A 17,576-nucleotide genomic window follows, 5' to 3' on the forward strand; every position below is an offset into this window, starting at 1 on the left:
CGAGCAGAGCAGAAATTGAACGAACTGAATTGTTGGAAAGGTGGCATCACTGAGCTTTTCAAGTAAGGCCACGCTACTGCCAATGTTTTCCTATGGAGATTGCATGGCTGTGTCCTTGATTTTTATACACCTGTCAGCAACGGGTGTGGCTGAAATAGCCGAACCTACTCATTTTGAAGGGGTGTCCGCATACCTTTGGCCATGTTGCGTACATTCCTTAGTCCTGCTGTACTTTCAACTGTTGTTGACTACGTCCCAAACGGCACCCTATGGGCCCTATGGGACCAGGTCAAAAGTAGTGCACTCAATAGGGAATAGGGTGTCATTTGGGACACACATATCGCTTGCCCAACGACACAGAGCTAAGCTGTCGCGTCCCACTACAAGAAGATCGGTCAAAGTCCCAAAGAGATTACTGGACCTCTGCTCAGGTTCAGATAACATCAAGGCTCCGTCCCAAATGCCACCTTATTCCCAAATGTAGTGCACTACTTTTTGATCAGAGCCGATTTAGGGTAAAGCAGTGCACACTACACAAGGACTAGTGTGCCATTTTGGGACACTTCAAGACTTATTGCTTTTCGAAAGGGGGTTTTGTTTTGTGTATCTAATCATTGATTCGCTTTGCCATGTGGGAGTTGCTTGTCATGCATGGAGGATTTACCTCTTGGTCATATTGGGGATAATTATTTAATGCTGTCCGAACCAAGAGGACATCACAAAGGGGGGGTAGAGAGAGCGAGAAAGAGAGGGGGGGTCCAGGATATTACAAGGTAATTTAATAGACTACAATGATTCTACAGTAGACTTCATTCATTTGCATTTTACTTTGTACAATGTCATATGGACAGTGGCACAACTACAATATGGTTTCATATTCAAGGTTCAAATTATGTGTTTCTTCTGGGACAAGGGAATGTCAGACATTTTTTTTATTTTATTTTTTTATTCTAAGTGCAAATGAACTCTGAAAGTGTATCAATCAAAACTGCTTATAATAATCCGATATTATCCACTGCTACATAACTGTAGTTTATATTTAGATTAAATTCCAAGTGCAGGACTGTTAGGAAAATGTGCCAACTTGATCCGATAACAATAGTTTGTTTTAATGGGTCTTCCGCTCTTATCTCATGCAGACGGGCTACAAGTTTTTGTGCAAAACTAATTTTTTTGTAAAAAAAAATGTAATAGGTTTCCGTTATGGTATAATTGTTTTGGTAATAATTTTTTTTTTTTTAAAACACAATTGGAGATAACAGTAGGATATAATTATAACTTATAAAATAATACACCTTTCCTCACGTCTACACGTTTACATTTCCACGACTGTAAAATGTTTGCTCTATTTTCTTCCCAACGTGTGATTCGGTACGAGGCGCGTGCGCGGCCCCTTTTCATTTACACCTCTTCACCTAATAACATTATTATTCTGTATTCAAAACTTTTTTTTCCCGGGGTGTGATAATGGCCTTGAGATTATGATTCCATGTCATCAAAAAATAACTCAAATTGCAACATGTCTCTACTTGTGTGTGTCGGGGGGGAAAGAGGGATTCGTGTGAAACCCAGAGTTCTATTTCCCCCTCAGGCTGCAGGACACTGAATGGTCCCCTCGCCTGTGTCGTTGGCCAGGAATGTGAGGCATATACAGGTGGCAAGCTGAAAAGAGCCATTGTTGTAGAAACGGAGAGAGAGAGAGAGAGATCTAAGATCAAAACCACAGGAAACATCAAAGGCTCTGAAAGATGGTGTCTTTTATCAAACATAATCCAGAATATTGTAGCGAACAGGAAGCGAACTCAGGTCTCCGGCATGAAAGTACAACACCCTACACCAATAGGGTTAACCCACTTGGTGGGAATTGTAATGTGGCTCATAGAGCGAGGATCGCTTTACAATCCTAAGAGCAGAGAGAGAGAGAGAGAGAGACAGAGAGAGACTTTTTATGTTAACAATAAATTATGCCGTCACAAAACGCTTTATGTTTTCTTTAGGGTGCTTATCCAATTCACCTCTGAACATGTCTGTTTTAATGAGAGGACAGCTGGACGTCCCCGCTCCTGTTTTAATGAGAGGACAGCTGTCCCCGTCACCTGTCTCATTCACAAGATGGACGTCCCCCTCTCATGTTTTAATAAGAGGACAGATGGACGTCCCCCTCTCCTGTTTTAATAAGAGGACAGATGGACGTCCCCCTCTCCTGTTTTAATGAGAGGACAGCTGGACGTCCCCCTCTCCTGTTTTAATGAGAGGACAGCTGGACGTCCCCCTCTCCTGTTTTAATAAGAGGACAGCTGGACGTCCCCTCTCCTGTTTTAATAAGAGGACAGCTGGACGTCCCCCTCTCCTGTTTTAATAAGAGGACAGCTGGACGTCCCCCTCTCCTGTTTTAATAAGAAGACAGCTGGACGTCCCCCTCTCCTGTTTTAATGAGAGGACAGCTGGACGTCCCCCTCTCCTGTTTTAATAAGAAGACAGCTGGACGTCCCCCTCTCCTGTTTTAATAAGAGGACAGCTGGACGTCCCCCTCTCCTGTTTTAATAAGAGGACAGCTGGACGTCCCCTCTCCTGTTTTAATAAGAAGACAGCTGGACGTCCCCCTCTCCTGTTTTAATAAGAGGACAGCTGTCCCCGTCACCAGCTGTCTCATCCACGATTGAAAACTGTTTTGCTGTGTTAAACTGGGTGTCCCATTTTTTGACACCATGGAGACTGAGGAGAAAGTTAAGGGTTCACCAGGGCCCGAGAGCAGGGGCCCTGACTGAGTGATGATGGTGGATATGAAGCCATTAGAAGAAGCATCTATCTTATAGACACATCACTGGAAGCCAAGCTGATATCAAGGTTAGGTTCTATTAAAATTGGAGGAAGTCAATTCAGGAAGTTATTTCAATTTTAAAATTCAGAAGTTGGGAAAACTTTCTTAAGAAGTCATTGAAAATCAACGCCCCTTTTTTTAAATTTTTTATTATTGAATTTTTTATTTGTGTTTACCGCCCTAAATTGACCATTTTATTTGAGCCCAACCCTTGTTGATACAATAGTGAAATTGTGCCTATCTGTCTGAATTCACAGCAGCACAGGGCCCATTTTAAATCAGATTCCCTCGTATAGATAAAGCCTGGATCCTATTTAGTAGTATTGTGCCACATTGGCTTCAGAGTTATTTAACAGGGTGGCGCGTCTTCACTGTTATGAAGGGATATCCCCTAATCACTGCTAGAATAAAAACCTGTAGGCTTCTCCATTTCATTAGAACTAGTCTCTTGTGACAGCTTGGTAACGTGAAAATATAGTTGCTGTCCATGGCATGTATATGGATCCCTGTTACTTCCTGCCGAGGCAGCAGCTACTCTTCCTGGGGTTTATTATGGATCCCTGTTACTTCCTGCCGAGGCAGCAGCTACTCTTCCTGGGGTTTATTATGGATCCCCATTAGTTCCTGCCGAGGCAGCAGCTACTCTTCCTGGGGTTTATTATGGATCCCCATTAGTTCCTGCCGAGGCAGCCGCTACTCTTCCTGGGGTTTATTATGGATCCCCATTAGTTCCTGCCAAGGCAGCAGCTACTCTTCCTGGGGTTTATTATGGATCCCCATTAGTTCCTGTTGCCAAGGCAGCAGCTACTCTTCCTGGGGTTTATTATGGATCCCCGTTAGTTCCTGCCAAGGCAGCAACTACTCTTCCTGGGGTTTATTATGGATCCCCATTAGTTCCTGCCAAGGCAGCAGCTACTCTTCCTGGGGTTTATTATGGATCCCCATTAGTTCCTGTCAAGGCAGCAGCTACTCTTCCTGGGGTTTATTATGGATCCCCATTAGTTCCTGTCAAGGCAGCAGCTTCTCTTCCTGGGGTTTATTATGGATCCCCGTTAGTTCCTGCCAAGGCAGCAGCTACTCTTCCTGGGGTTTATTATGGATCCCCATTAGTTCCTGCCAAGGCAGCAGCTACTCTTCCTGGGGTCCAGCAAAATTAAGGCAGTTTATACAATTTAAAAACATTATAATACATTCACAGATTTCACAACACACTGTGTGCCCTCAGGCCCCTACTCCACCACTACCACATATCTACAGTGCTAAATCCATGTGTATGTATAGTGTGTGTGTCTGTGCCTATGTTTGTGTTGCTTCCCAGTCCCCGCTGTTCCATAAGGTAATACATTTATCTGTTTTTTAAAATCTGATTCTCCTGCTGCATCAGTTACCTGATGTGGAATAGAGTTCCATGTAGTCATGGCTCTATGTAGTACTGTGCACCTCCCATAGTCTGTTCTGGACTTGGGGACTGTGAAGAGACCTCTGGTGGCATGTCTTGTGGGGTATGGATGGGTGTCTGAGCTGTGTGCCAGTAGTTTAAACAGACCTCTGGTGGCATGTCTTGTGGGGTATGTATGGGTGTCTGAGCTGTGTGCCAGTAGTTTAAACAGACCTTGTTGTTAGCTTCCCAGATAATATAATAGTAGCAGGGGGTTGTTAGCTTCCCAGATAATATAATAGTAGCAGGGGGTTTGTTAGCTTCCCAGATAATATAATAGTAGCAGGGGGTTTGTTAGCTTCCCAGATAATATAATAGTAGCAGGGGGTTTGTTAGCTTCCCAGATAATATAATAGTAGCAGGGGGTTTGTTAGCTTCCCAGATAATATAATAGTAGCAGGGGGTTTGTTAGCTTCCCAGATAATATAATAGTAGCAGGGGGTTTGTTAGCTTCCCAGATAATATAATAGTAGCAGGGGGTTTGTTAGCTTCCCAGATAATATAATCGTAGCAGGGGGTTTGTTAGCTTCCCGGATAATATAATAGTAGCAGGGGGTTGTTAGCTTCCCAGATAATGTAATAGTAGCAGGGGGGTTGTTAGCTTCCCAGATAATGTAATAGTAGCAGGGGGTTGTTAGCTTCCCAGATAATATAATAGTACCAGGGGGTTGTTAGCTTCCCGGATAATATAATAGTAGCAGGGGGTTTGTTAGCTTCCCAGTCTTACGTACGTGTGGTCCCTGAAATCAAAGCCACTACCCTGGGATTGCAGGAGCCGTGCTCTACCAGCTGAGTTACAGAGGACCACAGATGGTTGGAGATGTAGGTTAAAACATAACTGTCATGTTTATATTGTTAAAAAAAGGATTTGTAGAGGATCAGTGATACAATCACCTTTATTTTGTCGAGGATCAGTGATCCAATCGCCTCTATTTTTGTCGAGGATCAGTGATCCAATCGCCTCTATTTTTGTCGAGGATCAGTGATCCAATCGCCTCCTCTATTTTTGTCGAGGATCAGTGATCCAATCGCCTCTAGTTTTGTCGAGGATCAGTGATCCAATCGCCTCCTCTATTTTTGTCGAGGATCAGTGATCCAATCGCCTCCTCTATTTTTGTCGAGGATCAGTGATCCAATCGCCTCCTCTATTTTTGTCAAGGATCAGTGATCCAATCGCCTCCTCTATTTTTGTCAAGGATCAGTGATCCAATCGCCTCCTCTATTTTTGTCAAGGATCAGTTATCCAATCGCCTCCTCTATTTTTGTCAAGGATCAGTGATCCAATCACCTCCTCTATTTTTGTCGAGGATCAGTGATCCAATCGCCTCCTCTATTTTTGTCAAGGATCAGTGATCCAATCACCTCTCTATTTTGTAGGATCAGTGATCCAATCGCCTCTCTATTTTTGGATCAGTGATAATCACTCTCTATTTTTGTCAAGGATCAGTGATCCAATCGCCATGTGAGGATCAGTGATCCAATCGCTCCTCTATTTTTGTCGAGGATCAGTGATCCAATCGCCTCCTCTATTTTTGTCGAGGATCAGTGATCCAATCGCCTCCTCTATTTTTGTCAAGTATCATGTCTCTGTTTCTGTTGCTTTATTTTCAAAGGACCTGTTGAAGTTAGAAGTAGCTACACGTACAGCTAAAGCTGATAGCAGCTGTCTGGTATGATCACGCCGGGATCCCTCTGATGTAACTCCAAGGCTTCAAAGCATTCTTTGTTCGGGCGACCTCTTTATTTGTCAGGCCTGTCTTTTTTTTCTTTGTTCAGCAGCTTATTAGCCCCTAGTCCAGACATTGGGTTGCATCCCAAATGGCATCCTATCCCCTATAACCTGCTCTATTATTTTCCAGAGCACTGTGGGGCCCTGTAGGGACAAGGGTGCCGTTTGGGACACAGTCTCTATTTTCTCAGGAGTGTTAATACTTAGTAGGAGTGTTTTTTTGGGGGGTTTCGATGTTTGCCTGTAATCCTGGCATAATGAGCGAACCTCTGACGCGGACCGACCAGCATAGTCTCACACACACACACACGGACACACACGGACACGGACACACACGGACACACGGACACACACACAGGTGGTAGGTAACTGGCCCCTAAGTGTTGCACTAGCTCCAGTACCCAACCGTAGGTAGCACTGGCCCCCCCTGGCCCCCCTCCAGTACCCAACCGTAGGTAGCCCTGCCCCCCCCTGGCCCCCCTCCAGTACCCAACCGTAGGTAGCACTGGCCCCCCTGGCCCCCCTCCAGTACCCAACCGTAGGTAGCACTGGCCCCCCTGGCCCCCCTCCAGTACCCAACCGTAGGTAGCACTGGCCCCCCCTGGCCCCCCTCCAGTACCCAACCGTAGGTAGCCCTGCCCCCCCCTGGCCCCCCTCCAGTACCCAACCGTAGGTAGCACTGGCCCCCCCTGGCCCCCCTCCAGTACCCAACCGTAGGTAGCACTGGCCCCCCTGGCCCCCCCTCCAGTACCCAACCGTAGGTAGCACTGGCCCCCCTGGCCCCCCCTCCAGTACCCAACCGTAGGTAGCCCTGCCCCCCCCCTGGCCCCCCTCCAGTACCCAACCGTAGGTAGCACTGGCCCCCCTGGCCCCCCTCCAGTACCCAACCGTAGGTAGCCCTGCCCCCCCCCTGGCCCCCCTCCAGTACCCAACCGTAGGTAGCACTGGCCCCCCCTGGCCCCCCCTCCAGTACCCAACCGTAGGTAGCCCTGGCCCCCCCCTGGCCCCCCTCCAGTACCCACCCGTAGGTAGCCCTGGCCCCCCGGCCCCCCTCCAGTACCCAACCGTAGGTAGCCCTGCTGGAAGTGGTGTTGGAGGGCCAGTAGGAGGCACTCTTTCCTCTGGTCTAAAACAAATATCCCAATGCCCCAGGGCAGTGATTGGGGACATTGCCCTGTGTAGGGTGCTGTCTTTCGGATGGGATGTTAAACGGGTGTCCTGACTCTCTGAGGTCATTAAAGATCCCATGGCACTTATCGTAAGAGTAGGGGTGTTAACCCCTGGTGTCCTGGCTAAATTCCCAATCTGGACCTCATACCATCATGGCCACCTAATCATCCCCAGTTTACAATTGGCTCATTCATCCTCCTCCTCTCCCCTGTAACTATTCCCCAGGTCGTTGCTGTAAATGAGAATGTCTTCTCAGTCAAACTTACCTGGTAAAATAATGGATACATTTAAAAAAAAAACACTGCCTGAAGCTTCCCTTAGGTGAGGCGTTATTCTGTAACGATGTACTCTGAGAGTCAGGAAGCAAGTTCAGGGAGTGAATATATTAATAAATAAACGCAACATAAATGTTAATTAAGTAATCAGGGAAGGAAGTGGTGGAGTCCAGGTGAGTCTGATGATGCGCAGGTGGACGTAACGATGGTGACAGGTGTGCACCATAACGAGCAGCCTGGTGACCGAGAGGCCGAAGAGGGAGCACGCGTGACAGGTGTGCACTCCTTCATCACGCAAAGCCTTTCATCCTCAGTCTGATAGAAACACAACGCTGGTGGGGAAATTATGTGTAAATCAAGCCCAAAAGTCCAGAGGAAACATCCTCCTCCTCCTAGCAGAGGAAACATCACTCCTCCTCCGAGTCCAGAGGAAACATCACTCCTCCTCCGAGTCCAGAGGAAACATCACTCCTCCTCCGAGTCCAGAGGAAACATCACTCCTCCTCCGAGTCCAGAGGAAACATCACTCCTCCTCCGAGTCCAGAGGAAACATCACTCCTCCTCCTCCGAGTCCAGAGGAAACATCACTCCTCCTCCTCCGAGTCCAGAGGAAACATCACTCCTCCTCCTCCGAGTCCAGAGGAAACATCACTCCTCCTCCTCCGAGTCCAGAGGAAACATCACTCCTCCTCCTCCGAGTCCAGAGGAAACATCACTCCTCCTCCTCCGAGTCCAGAGGAAACATCACTCCTCCTCCTCCGAGTCCAGAGGAAACATCACTCCTCCTCCTCCGAGTCCAGAGGAAACATCACTCCTCCTCCTCCGAGTCCAGAGGAAACATCACTCCTCCTCCTCCGAGTCCAGAGGAAACATCACTCCTCCTCCTCCGAGTCCAGAGGAAACATCACTCCTCCTCCTCCGAGTCCAGAGGAAACATCACTCCTCCTCCTCCGAGTCCAGAGGAAACATCACTCCTCCTCCTCCGAGTCCAGAGGAAACATCACTCCTCCTCCTCCGAGTCCAGAGGAAACATCACTCCTCCTCCTCCGAGTCCAGAGGAAACATCACTCCTCCTCCTCCGAGTCCAGAGGAAACATCACTCCTCCTCCTCCGAGTCCAGAGGAAACATCACTCCTCCTCCTCCGAGTCCAGAGGAAACATCACTCCTCCTCCTCCGAGTCCAGAGGAAACATCACTCCTCCTCCTCCGAGTCCAGAGGAAACATCACTCCTCCTCCTCCGAGTCCAGAGGAAACATCACTCCTCCTCCTCCGAGTCCAGAGGAAACATCACTCCTCCTCCTCCGAGTCCAGAGGAAACATCACTCCTCCTCCTCCGAGTCCAGAGGAAACATCACTCCTCCTCCTCCGAGTCCAGAGGAAACATCACTCCTCCTCCTCCGAGTCCAGAGGAAACATCCCTCCTCCTCCTCCGAGTCCAGAGGAAACATCCCTCCTCCTCCTCCGAGTCCAGAGGAAACATCCCTCCTCCAATAAATCATTCTACTGTTTCCTTCTTTCTCTAGTAATTCTCCCAGCAAATTGTTTTCAATGAGCTACTGAAGTAGTTCCCATCTTCTGCTGACCCTTAATAGTCTTTGTACGAAAGAAGCTTTCTACCTTCAAATGCCTTCGTAGCTTTACAACAAAACTGATTTGCAGAAAAATGTTCTAAAATTAGCAACTGAATTGTTTCTTCCGTTGATCCTTAGTCTTTTGTTATCCAATGTATTACGCTCTGTATTGTAACTTGTACACAACGTCCAATGTACTTCACTTGTACAAAGACTACTACAATGTACAAAAGACTGCAGTGTGGTAACAAAAGCTATAGCCTTAATCTCAGTCAATTGGCAGGTAGTCTAGCGATTAGAGCATGGGACAATAACCAAAAGGTTGCTTGTTTAAATCCCCCCGTTATTGCCCTGAGCAAGGCAGTTAACCCCCACACAACTTCTCCCCAGGCACCGATGATGTGGACTTTGATTATTAAGGCAGCCCCCCCCCCCGCCCCCAAAAACACCTCTTTTGATTCAGAGGGTTGATATGTGGAAGACGCATTTCAGTTGTAATGCATTAAGTTGTTCACCTGACTAGGTAATCCCCCCCCCGTTCCCATACACACCAGCTCTGAAGCTCTCCTCGCCAGACCAATCGAAGTTTGTTTTTGAGCTATTGATCAAAAGTAACCCGGGTTATGAACATTCACCTTCTGAATGGCACTCATGCACAATCCATGTCTCAATTGTCTCAAACTTAAAAAATAATAATATATATATATTTCTTTAAACATGTCTCCAGCCCCTTCATCTACACGGATTGAAGTGGATTCACCTGGTCAGTCGATGTCATGGAAAGAGCAGAGCTTCCTGTATATAAACCTTTTTTTTTTTTTTTATCTGATGTAGATTAAGAACTGGGATCATTTAACCACAGAAAAGATATGGAACTCTTCCTTGACGCCTCAATGTGAGGAGAGGTTGAGATCAGCTGCATTGTGTGTGTGTGTGTGTGTGTGTGTGTGTGTGTGTGGTCTCAGTTTGTGCTGCTGTCTGACACATTCTAGTTTGACTCATCCAGGCTTGGTAGGAAGGTAAACCTTACACACACACACAGAGAGAGATAATGACCCTGAGAGAGAGAGAGAGATAATGACCCTGTCTGTGACAGAGAGGAAACCCCACAGTGTTAGTCATTATTGTTATCACTATGGAAAATTGATCTGTCGACAGGAGCTACCCACACAGTCCCTGTCACGATGGGGTTTATAAATGTCTACCTTCATGTCCTCGGTCTTTCTCATCCCTCCCTTCTCATTTCACCATACACCATCTCTACCAGCTACAGGTCAGTAACATTTCAGTAACATTTCAGTCACAGGTCGGTCTAGTCACAGGTCGGTCTAGTCACAGGTCGGTCTAGTCACAGGTCGGTCTAGTCACAGGTCTAGTCTAGTCACAGGTCTAGTCTAGTCACAGGTCGGTCTAGTCACAGGTCGGTCTAGTCACAGGTCTAGTCTAGTCACAGGTCTAGTCTAGTCACAGGTCTAGTCTAGTCACAGGTCTAGTCTAGTCACAGGTCTAGTCTAGTCACAGGTCAGGTCTAGTCACAGGTCAGGTCTAGTCACAGGTCAGTAACAGGTCAGTCAGTAACAGGTAAAGAAAATGATTGGGTTGTATTGAGCTAGAGTTGCAAAATTCTGGTAGCTTTCCCAAAATGTTTAGATTTTCCAGTAATCCTGATTGGAAGATTCCTGGAATTAGGATGGGAGAACAAAAAATAAAGAAATCTGGAATCCTCCAATCAGGATTTCTGGAAAAGCTAGGACTTTTGCTAGCCTAGTTACAGGTAACTGTACAGGAGGGTAGTTTAGGTCTGTTGCTGCCACTATGTTCCACCAGTATAGGATGTATGAATGAGGAGATGGAAGGATCTTTATTGAACACTGATAACTGAAGTCCAGTAATAACCTGGGCCAACACACAGGAAGTTTCTCTAACCCCACTAAGCTGCAGGTGGGACAGAAGATTAGCTGCTGAAACTTTTTGTCCCTACTTTTATTTCACCCTCTTCCATTTTTTTTTTCTCTCTCACTCTCTCACTCTCTCTCTCACTCTCTCCCCTCTCTCTCTCTCTCCCCAGTGTCCCAGTCTGGTTGGTAATCCTCGTCTGAAAAAGTCCTGTTGTGGCGTTGGACTGAGAACAGGGGGTGAGATAGACGGACAAACCCAGCCTGCAGTACGGAGCCGCAGCCTCTCAGCAAGGAGCCTCTGAGCAAGGACCTGTCACATCACAGTACTGCAGCCCCACAGAGGACCCGGGCACCTGAAGAGCGAGAGAGAAGAACAGAGAGCAAAAGAGAGGACAAGAGAGGAGACCAATCACAGGGTACGGCGAGGGCACCACACCAACAAACTTTTGGAGAAACGACAAAAAACTTTTTTTCCTCTCGATCAAAAGGAGACCTGAGCTGAGTTACATAGGACCTGATAGTTGTGTGAACAGCAGAGTTATACTGTTCTAGAGTGTTCACGAGAGTTCGAGGGAGAGAGTTCCAAGCGGGTTCTAGAGTGAGTTCTTGGGGGATCCGGGAGAGTTCCAAGCGTGTTCTAGAGTGATCCGAGAGTGTTCCCGAGAGTTCCGGGGGGGGGGGAAAGAGTTCCAAGCGTGTTCTAGAGTGAGTGCTAGGGTGATCCGAGAGTTCCCGGGAGAGAGTTCCAAGCGTATTCTAGAGTGTTCTATACAGTGTTCTAGAATCTTTTCATCGGCCATAGGATCTGTGGGAACTTGAGCCAGACAGCAGGATGAGTGCCACCGAAGACGTAGCGAAGGACTACTATGACTACCCCGATTGGAACATGGAGAACGCTGTGCCTACCAAAGTTCCAGTTGAGTGAGTACCGTTACCTCTTGCTTTTTCAATTGTACAATTTCTGTTGTTCCAAACACTGTTGTTTCCTTGTTCTCTACGACTTGTTGTGGAGTTGTGACTGATTTATCAGTGAAATCCTCTCTCTCTCTCTCTCTATAATCCTTTTGTTATATCAATGTTTAAAGTGTCCACCAAGGTCCCAGTCAAGTGAGTACACACCATTAAATCTCTATGGGAGTTAACTGTATTATTCCATTCTGGATGACATACCCATCCATATGAGAATTTACTTTTTGTTGTTTCATAGTTCTCTTTGACTTTTTTTTGTGTGGGCTTGTGATTTGAATGCTGGTGAAATCTGCTTCATATACCCTTGGTTAAATGTTTGAATCATTAATTTGGGTGAACTGCTTCAATACGGTCAAGTCTTTAACTAGATTTACCTCGGGTGCATAAATAATATCACCATAGACTAGATGTGGCTGAAACACTAACATCTCCATAGAGTAGACGTGGCTGAAGCTTGGAGGTGATCAGTGTTAATAACTAGTATCTCCATACAGTAGACGTGGCCGAAGCTTGGAGGTGATCAGTGTTAATAACTAGTATCTCCATAGAGTAGACGTGGCTGAAGCTTGGAGGTGATCAGTGTTAATAACTAGTATCTCCATACAGTAGACGTGGCCGAAGCTTGGAGGTGATCAGTGTTAATAACTAGTATCTCCATACAGTAGACGTGGCTGAAGCCTGGAGGTGATCAGTGTTAATAACTAGTATCTCCATACAGTAGACATGGCTGAAGCCTGGAGGTGATTAACTAGTAAATGATGGACTAAACTAAATGTTACATAAGTGTGCTTCTCTATTGATTCTCCACTTCCAGTTGTGTCCAGACAGGACTTCCAGAATACGAAACTTACTGAGTGTACATAAGATACGATGTTAGTCGGAGTCTAACAGTTCTGTCTTTTCCGTGTTATTCTGAGCCAAACCGTTCTGTCTTTTCAGTGTTATTCTGAGCCAAACCGTTCTGTCTTTTCAGTGTTATTCTGAGCCAAACCGTTCTGTCTTTTCAGTGTTATTCTGAGACTAACCGTTCTGTCTTTTCAGTGTTATTCTGAGCCAAACCGTTCTGTCTTTTCAGTGTTATTCTGAGCCTAAGCGTTCTGTCTTTTCAGTCTGAATATAGCTATGTTGTGTGAGCTTCTTTACTTTCACCCCTTGTTATATTTGAACAACGTTTATCATGGAACGATAGGGTGGCAAATACTTTTTCTGACTGGTCAAATGTCTGCATTGTAATTTCAGTTCTTCCGCTGTTGCCCATGATAATGCTGTGTTTTTTTTTTTTTTACTGAGACTAGGGGATGTATTCAGGCAGAATAAACACATCCAAATCAGGTCCTGTTGCTCTGGGTTTAGTAATGATTGTATAACACCTCTTGGTTTAGTAACACTCAGATACTGGGGGAAAGGGGGGGGGTACCTAGTCGGTAGTAAGACTGAATACCTTCAACTGAAATGTGTCTTCGCATTTAACCCTCTGAATCAGAGAGGTGTAGGGAGGGGCTGCCTTAAACGATATCCACGTCTTCGGCGCCCGGGGAACAGTGGGGTTAACTGCCTTGTTTCAGTGGGCAAAACGACAGATTTTTGACCTTGTCAGACTCGGGGATTCGATCCAGTAACCTTTCAGTTACTGGCCCAATTCTTTAACCGCTAGGTTACCCGCTGATAGTTAAGTTTAGTAACACTGACATACGGCGTCGTCTCTGTCAGTCAGCTGTCCATCACACCTCCCTGCTCTAGCAACCTACAGGCTCTTTGTCCTGGGTTGTTGTATTGATTAGGGTATACTGTAGCAAAAAAAATATTCTGCAACAGGTATTAACGTTTTACTCAGATACTGCAGCACCTCAGTCTGTCAGCCAAACCTCCCTGCTCTGGAAGGCCTGTGTCTCATTCATTAGGAACAAATGGAAGAAAACAGACTGGGAGAGACTACCTGAACTTGTCCAATAAGACATGCTAATTTTAGTTTCAGTTGCAACATTTTTTGCTATGCTGTGAACTAATGAACATGAGCCTCTAGACTTACTTATCAAATCAATTTTTTTTTTTTTATTATTATTTTTTTTATATAGCCCTTCGTACATCAGCTGATATTCTCAAAGTGCTGTACAGAAACCCAGCCTAAAACCCCCAAACAGCAAGCAAAGCATGTGAAAGAAGCACGGTGGCTAGGAAAAACTCCCTAGGAAAAACTCCCTAGAAAGGCCAAAAACCTAGGAAGAAACCTAGAGAGGAACCAGGCTATGAGGGGTGGCCAGTCCTCTTCTGGCTGTGCAGGGTGGATATTATAACAGAACATGGTCAAGATGTTAAAATGTTAAAATGTTCATAAATGACCAGCATGGTCAAATAATAATAATCATAGTAGTTGTCGAGGGTGCAACAAGCACGTCCGGTGAACAGGTCAGGGTTCCATAGCCGCAGGCAGAACAGTTGAAACTGGAGCAGCAGCACGGCCAGGTGGACTGGGGAGTCATCATACCAGGTAGTCCTGAGGCATGGTCCTAGGGCTCAGGTCCTCCGAGAGAAAGACAGAAAGAGAGAAAGAGAGAATTAGAGAGAGCATATTTAAATACACACAGGACACCGGATAAGACAAGAGAAATACTCCAGATGTAACAGACTGACCCTAGCCCCCCGACACATAAACTACTGCAGCATAAATACTGGAGGCTGAGACAGGAGGGATCAGAAGACACTGTGGCCCCATCCGATGATACCCCCGGACAGGGCCAAACAGGCAGGATATAATCATGCACAATATATCCCTGGCATTCCCTGCTAGCGTTTCTGCTAGCATTAGGCTTTACTGGGCCTCATAGTAAGCTATCTATCCCACCATTACGGCTAGCATTAGCTTACTATGAGGCCCAGTAAAGCCTATCTATCCCACCATAACTGCTAGCATTAGCTTACTGTGAGGCCCAGTAAAGCCTATCTATCCCACCACTACTACTAGCATTAGTCCAAGCATTACTGCTACAGTAGCTTTACTATAACTGCTAGCATTAGTCCAAGCATTACTGCTAGCATTAGCTTACTATGAGGCCCAGTAAAGCCTATCTATCCCACCATTACTGCTAGCATTAGTCCAAGCATTACTGCTACAATAGCTTTACTATAACTGCTAGCATTACTATGAGATCCAGTAATACCAAAGACTTTCTAGGAAGACCTGTCCCAAGCAATAAGATTATTGCTACAGTACTATGAATCATTGTAGCCTCAACATGAAGCATTACTATGAAGCGTTATAGCATTACTATGAAGCATTATAGCATTTCTATGAAGCACTATAGCATTACTAAGGAATAGTATAGCATTACCACTAAGCATTTTAGCATTATTATGAAGCAATATAGCATTACCATGAAGAATTATAGCGTTACTATGAAGCATTATAGAATTACCATGAATCATTGTAGCATTATCACAAAGCATTATAGCATTACTATGAAACATTATAGTATTACTATGAAGCATTATAGTATTACTATGGAGCATTATAGTATTACTATGGAGCATTATAGCATAACTATTAAGCATTATAGTATTAGCATGAAGCATTATAGCGTTACCATGAAGCATTATAGCGTTACCATGAAGCATTATAGCGTTACCATGAAGCATTGTAGCATTACCATGAGGCATTGTAGCATTACCATGAGGCATTGTAGCATTACCATGAGGCATTATAGCACTGCCATGTTGCATTATAGCATCACCATGAAGCACTGTAGAATTACCATTAAGCATTATAGCATTTATATGAATCATTATAGCATTTATATGAAGCATTATAGCATTTATATGAAGCATTATAGCATTACCATGAAGCATTATAGCATTACTATGAATCATTAGAGCATTATCATGAAGCATTATATTATATACAGCTGTACTACAACTACAGTACCCATAATGCAGTGTTTCTGTGTTTGTGAATGTTACTTTGCAGAGTAATCCCACCGTGTGACCCTACAGCTGACGATAGACTCTACCACATCTGCATCTCTGCCATTTCTGTAAGTCCATGACGTACTACAGTAACCATAATTCTCTGTTGTCCGTAAGTCCATGACGTACTACAGTACCCATAATGCTCTGTGTAACATATCTGCTTGTATCTGTTATGCCGAGGGCGTACAGTACACGACTTTCAAAATCTTAACATTGCTTAGCTTTTCAGGTTAAATAACTATCTTTCCTGTAGTTTTTTGTCTTGCCAACGTAGTGGTACGTAGACTAGCTGATCTGGCACAGACGGGGGGTCACACACTACTAAACTCAGCAAAAAAAGAAACGTCCTCTCACTGTCAACAGCGTTTATTTTCAGCAAACTTAACATGTGTAAATATTTGTATGAAAATAACAAGATTCAACAACCTGAGACATAAACTGAACAAGTTCCACAGACATGTGACTAACAGAAATGGTTACACGTGGTCTGCCGCTGCGAGGACGTTCAGTTGTACGTCCTGTCTCTCTGTAGCGCTGTCTTAGGCGTCTCACAGTACGGACATTTAAATTTATTGCCCTGGCCACATCTGCAGTCCTCATGCCTCCTTGCAGCATGCCTAAGGCACGTTCACGCAGATGAGCAGGGACCCTGGGCATCTTTTGGTGTTTTTCAGAGTCAGTAGAAAGGCCTCTTTAGTGTCCTAAGTTTTCATAACTGTGACCTTAATTGCCTACCGTCTGTAAGCTGTTAGTGTCTTAACGACCGTTCCACAGGTGCATGTTCATTAATTGTTTATGGTTCATTGAACAAGCATGGGGAAACAGTGTTTAAACCCTTTACAATGAAGAACTGTGAAGTTATTTGGATTTTTACGAATTATCTTTGAAAGACAGGGTCCTGAAAAAGGGACGTTTTTTTGTTGTTGATGAGTTTAAGACGTGATGATCCTCCATACCATGCTGTCTCGCCAAAACAATGATGGGATTAGATTGTTAATGTAGCTACATTGAGCTGTGGCTCAAAGCAGCCTAGGTTTCTGTCAGACATTCACGCTTGCCATACAGAGTTGAAATATCTAGCCAACGTTTTGATTTTAACAACATTGCTTGTGAACTTCCGAGCTGTAACAATTTGACACTTTTGCTTTTGGTTTAAAGGCATAAAAATATGGGGACGTCTGGGACTGCTCAAAGACGGGCTCGGTAGCCCTCAAGATTGTGTCTCTGACGAGCATCGTGATGACCGTGCGTCTCGAGATTTTGTCTCCGATCTCAAAAAACGTATCAGGGACAGCTAAATCAGGGCCAAAATCATGTAGTTTACTCCCGGTTATTTTTGTAGTATTAACCCATCCCCTACCTCACCCCCCCCTCTCTTCAGAGGACACATCTTGCTGGTTTTTCCCGGCTTCAGTCTCCTCTCACATCTGAGTCAGCCTTACCTCTCTAGTCCAGAATTCCACACTGCTGCTCTGCCCACCTGAACCAGATTGTTCTGGCTCTGCCCACCTGAACCAGATTGTTCTGGCTCTGCCCACCTGAACCAGATTGTTCTGGCTCTGCCCACCTGAACCAGATTGTTCTGGCTCTGCCCACCTGAACCAGATTGTTCTGGCTCTGCCCACCTGAACCAGATTGTTCTGGCTCTGCCCGCCTGAACCAGATTGTTCTGGCTCTGCCCACCTGAACCAGATTGTTCTGGCTCTGCCCACCTGAACCAGATTGTTCTGGCTCTGCCCGC

At 45.5% G+C, this 17,576-nt stretch overlaps 1 protein-coding gene across 2 annotated transcripts in view; it reads left to right on the forward strand.

Moving 5' to 3' along the window:
* Positions 1-610: 610 nt before the first annotated feature.
* The window catches only part of LOC106584863 (signaling receptor and transporter of retinol STRA6), a 66,453-nt gene continuing 49,487 nt past the window's right edge, over positions 611-17,576 (forward strand). The window contains exons 1-3 of one of the 2 annotated variants that reach the window (XM_045706234.1): positions 611-773; positions 11,074-11,824; positions 15,834-15,900. In XM_045706234.1, the coding sequence (XP_045562190.1) occupies positions 11,736-11,824; positions 15,834-15,900 (156 nt within the window). In that variant the 5' untranslated portion in view covers positions 611-773; positions 11,074-11,735. The remainder of the gene's footprint in view (positions 774-11,073; positions 11,825-15,833; positions 15,901-17,576) is intronic. The other variant, XM_045706235.1, reaches the window with a different exon arrangement.

This window comes from Salmo salar, chromosome ssa23 (genome assembly GCF_905237065.1).
Source record: "Salmo salar chromosome ssa23, Ssal_v3.1, whole genome shotgun sequence".
Taxonomy (NCBI): domain Eukaryota; kingdom Metazoa; phylum Chordata; class Actinopteri; order Salmoniformes; family Salmonidae; genus Salmo; species Salmo salar.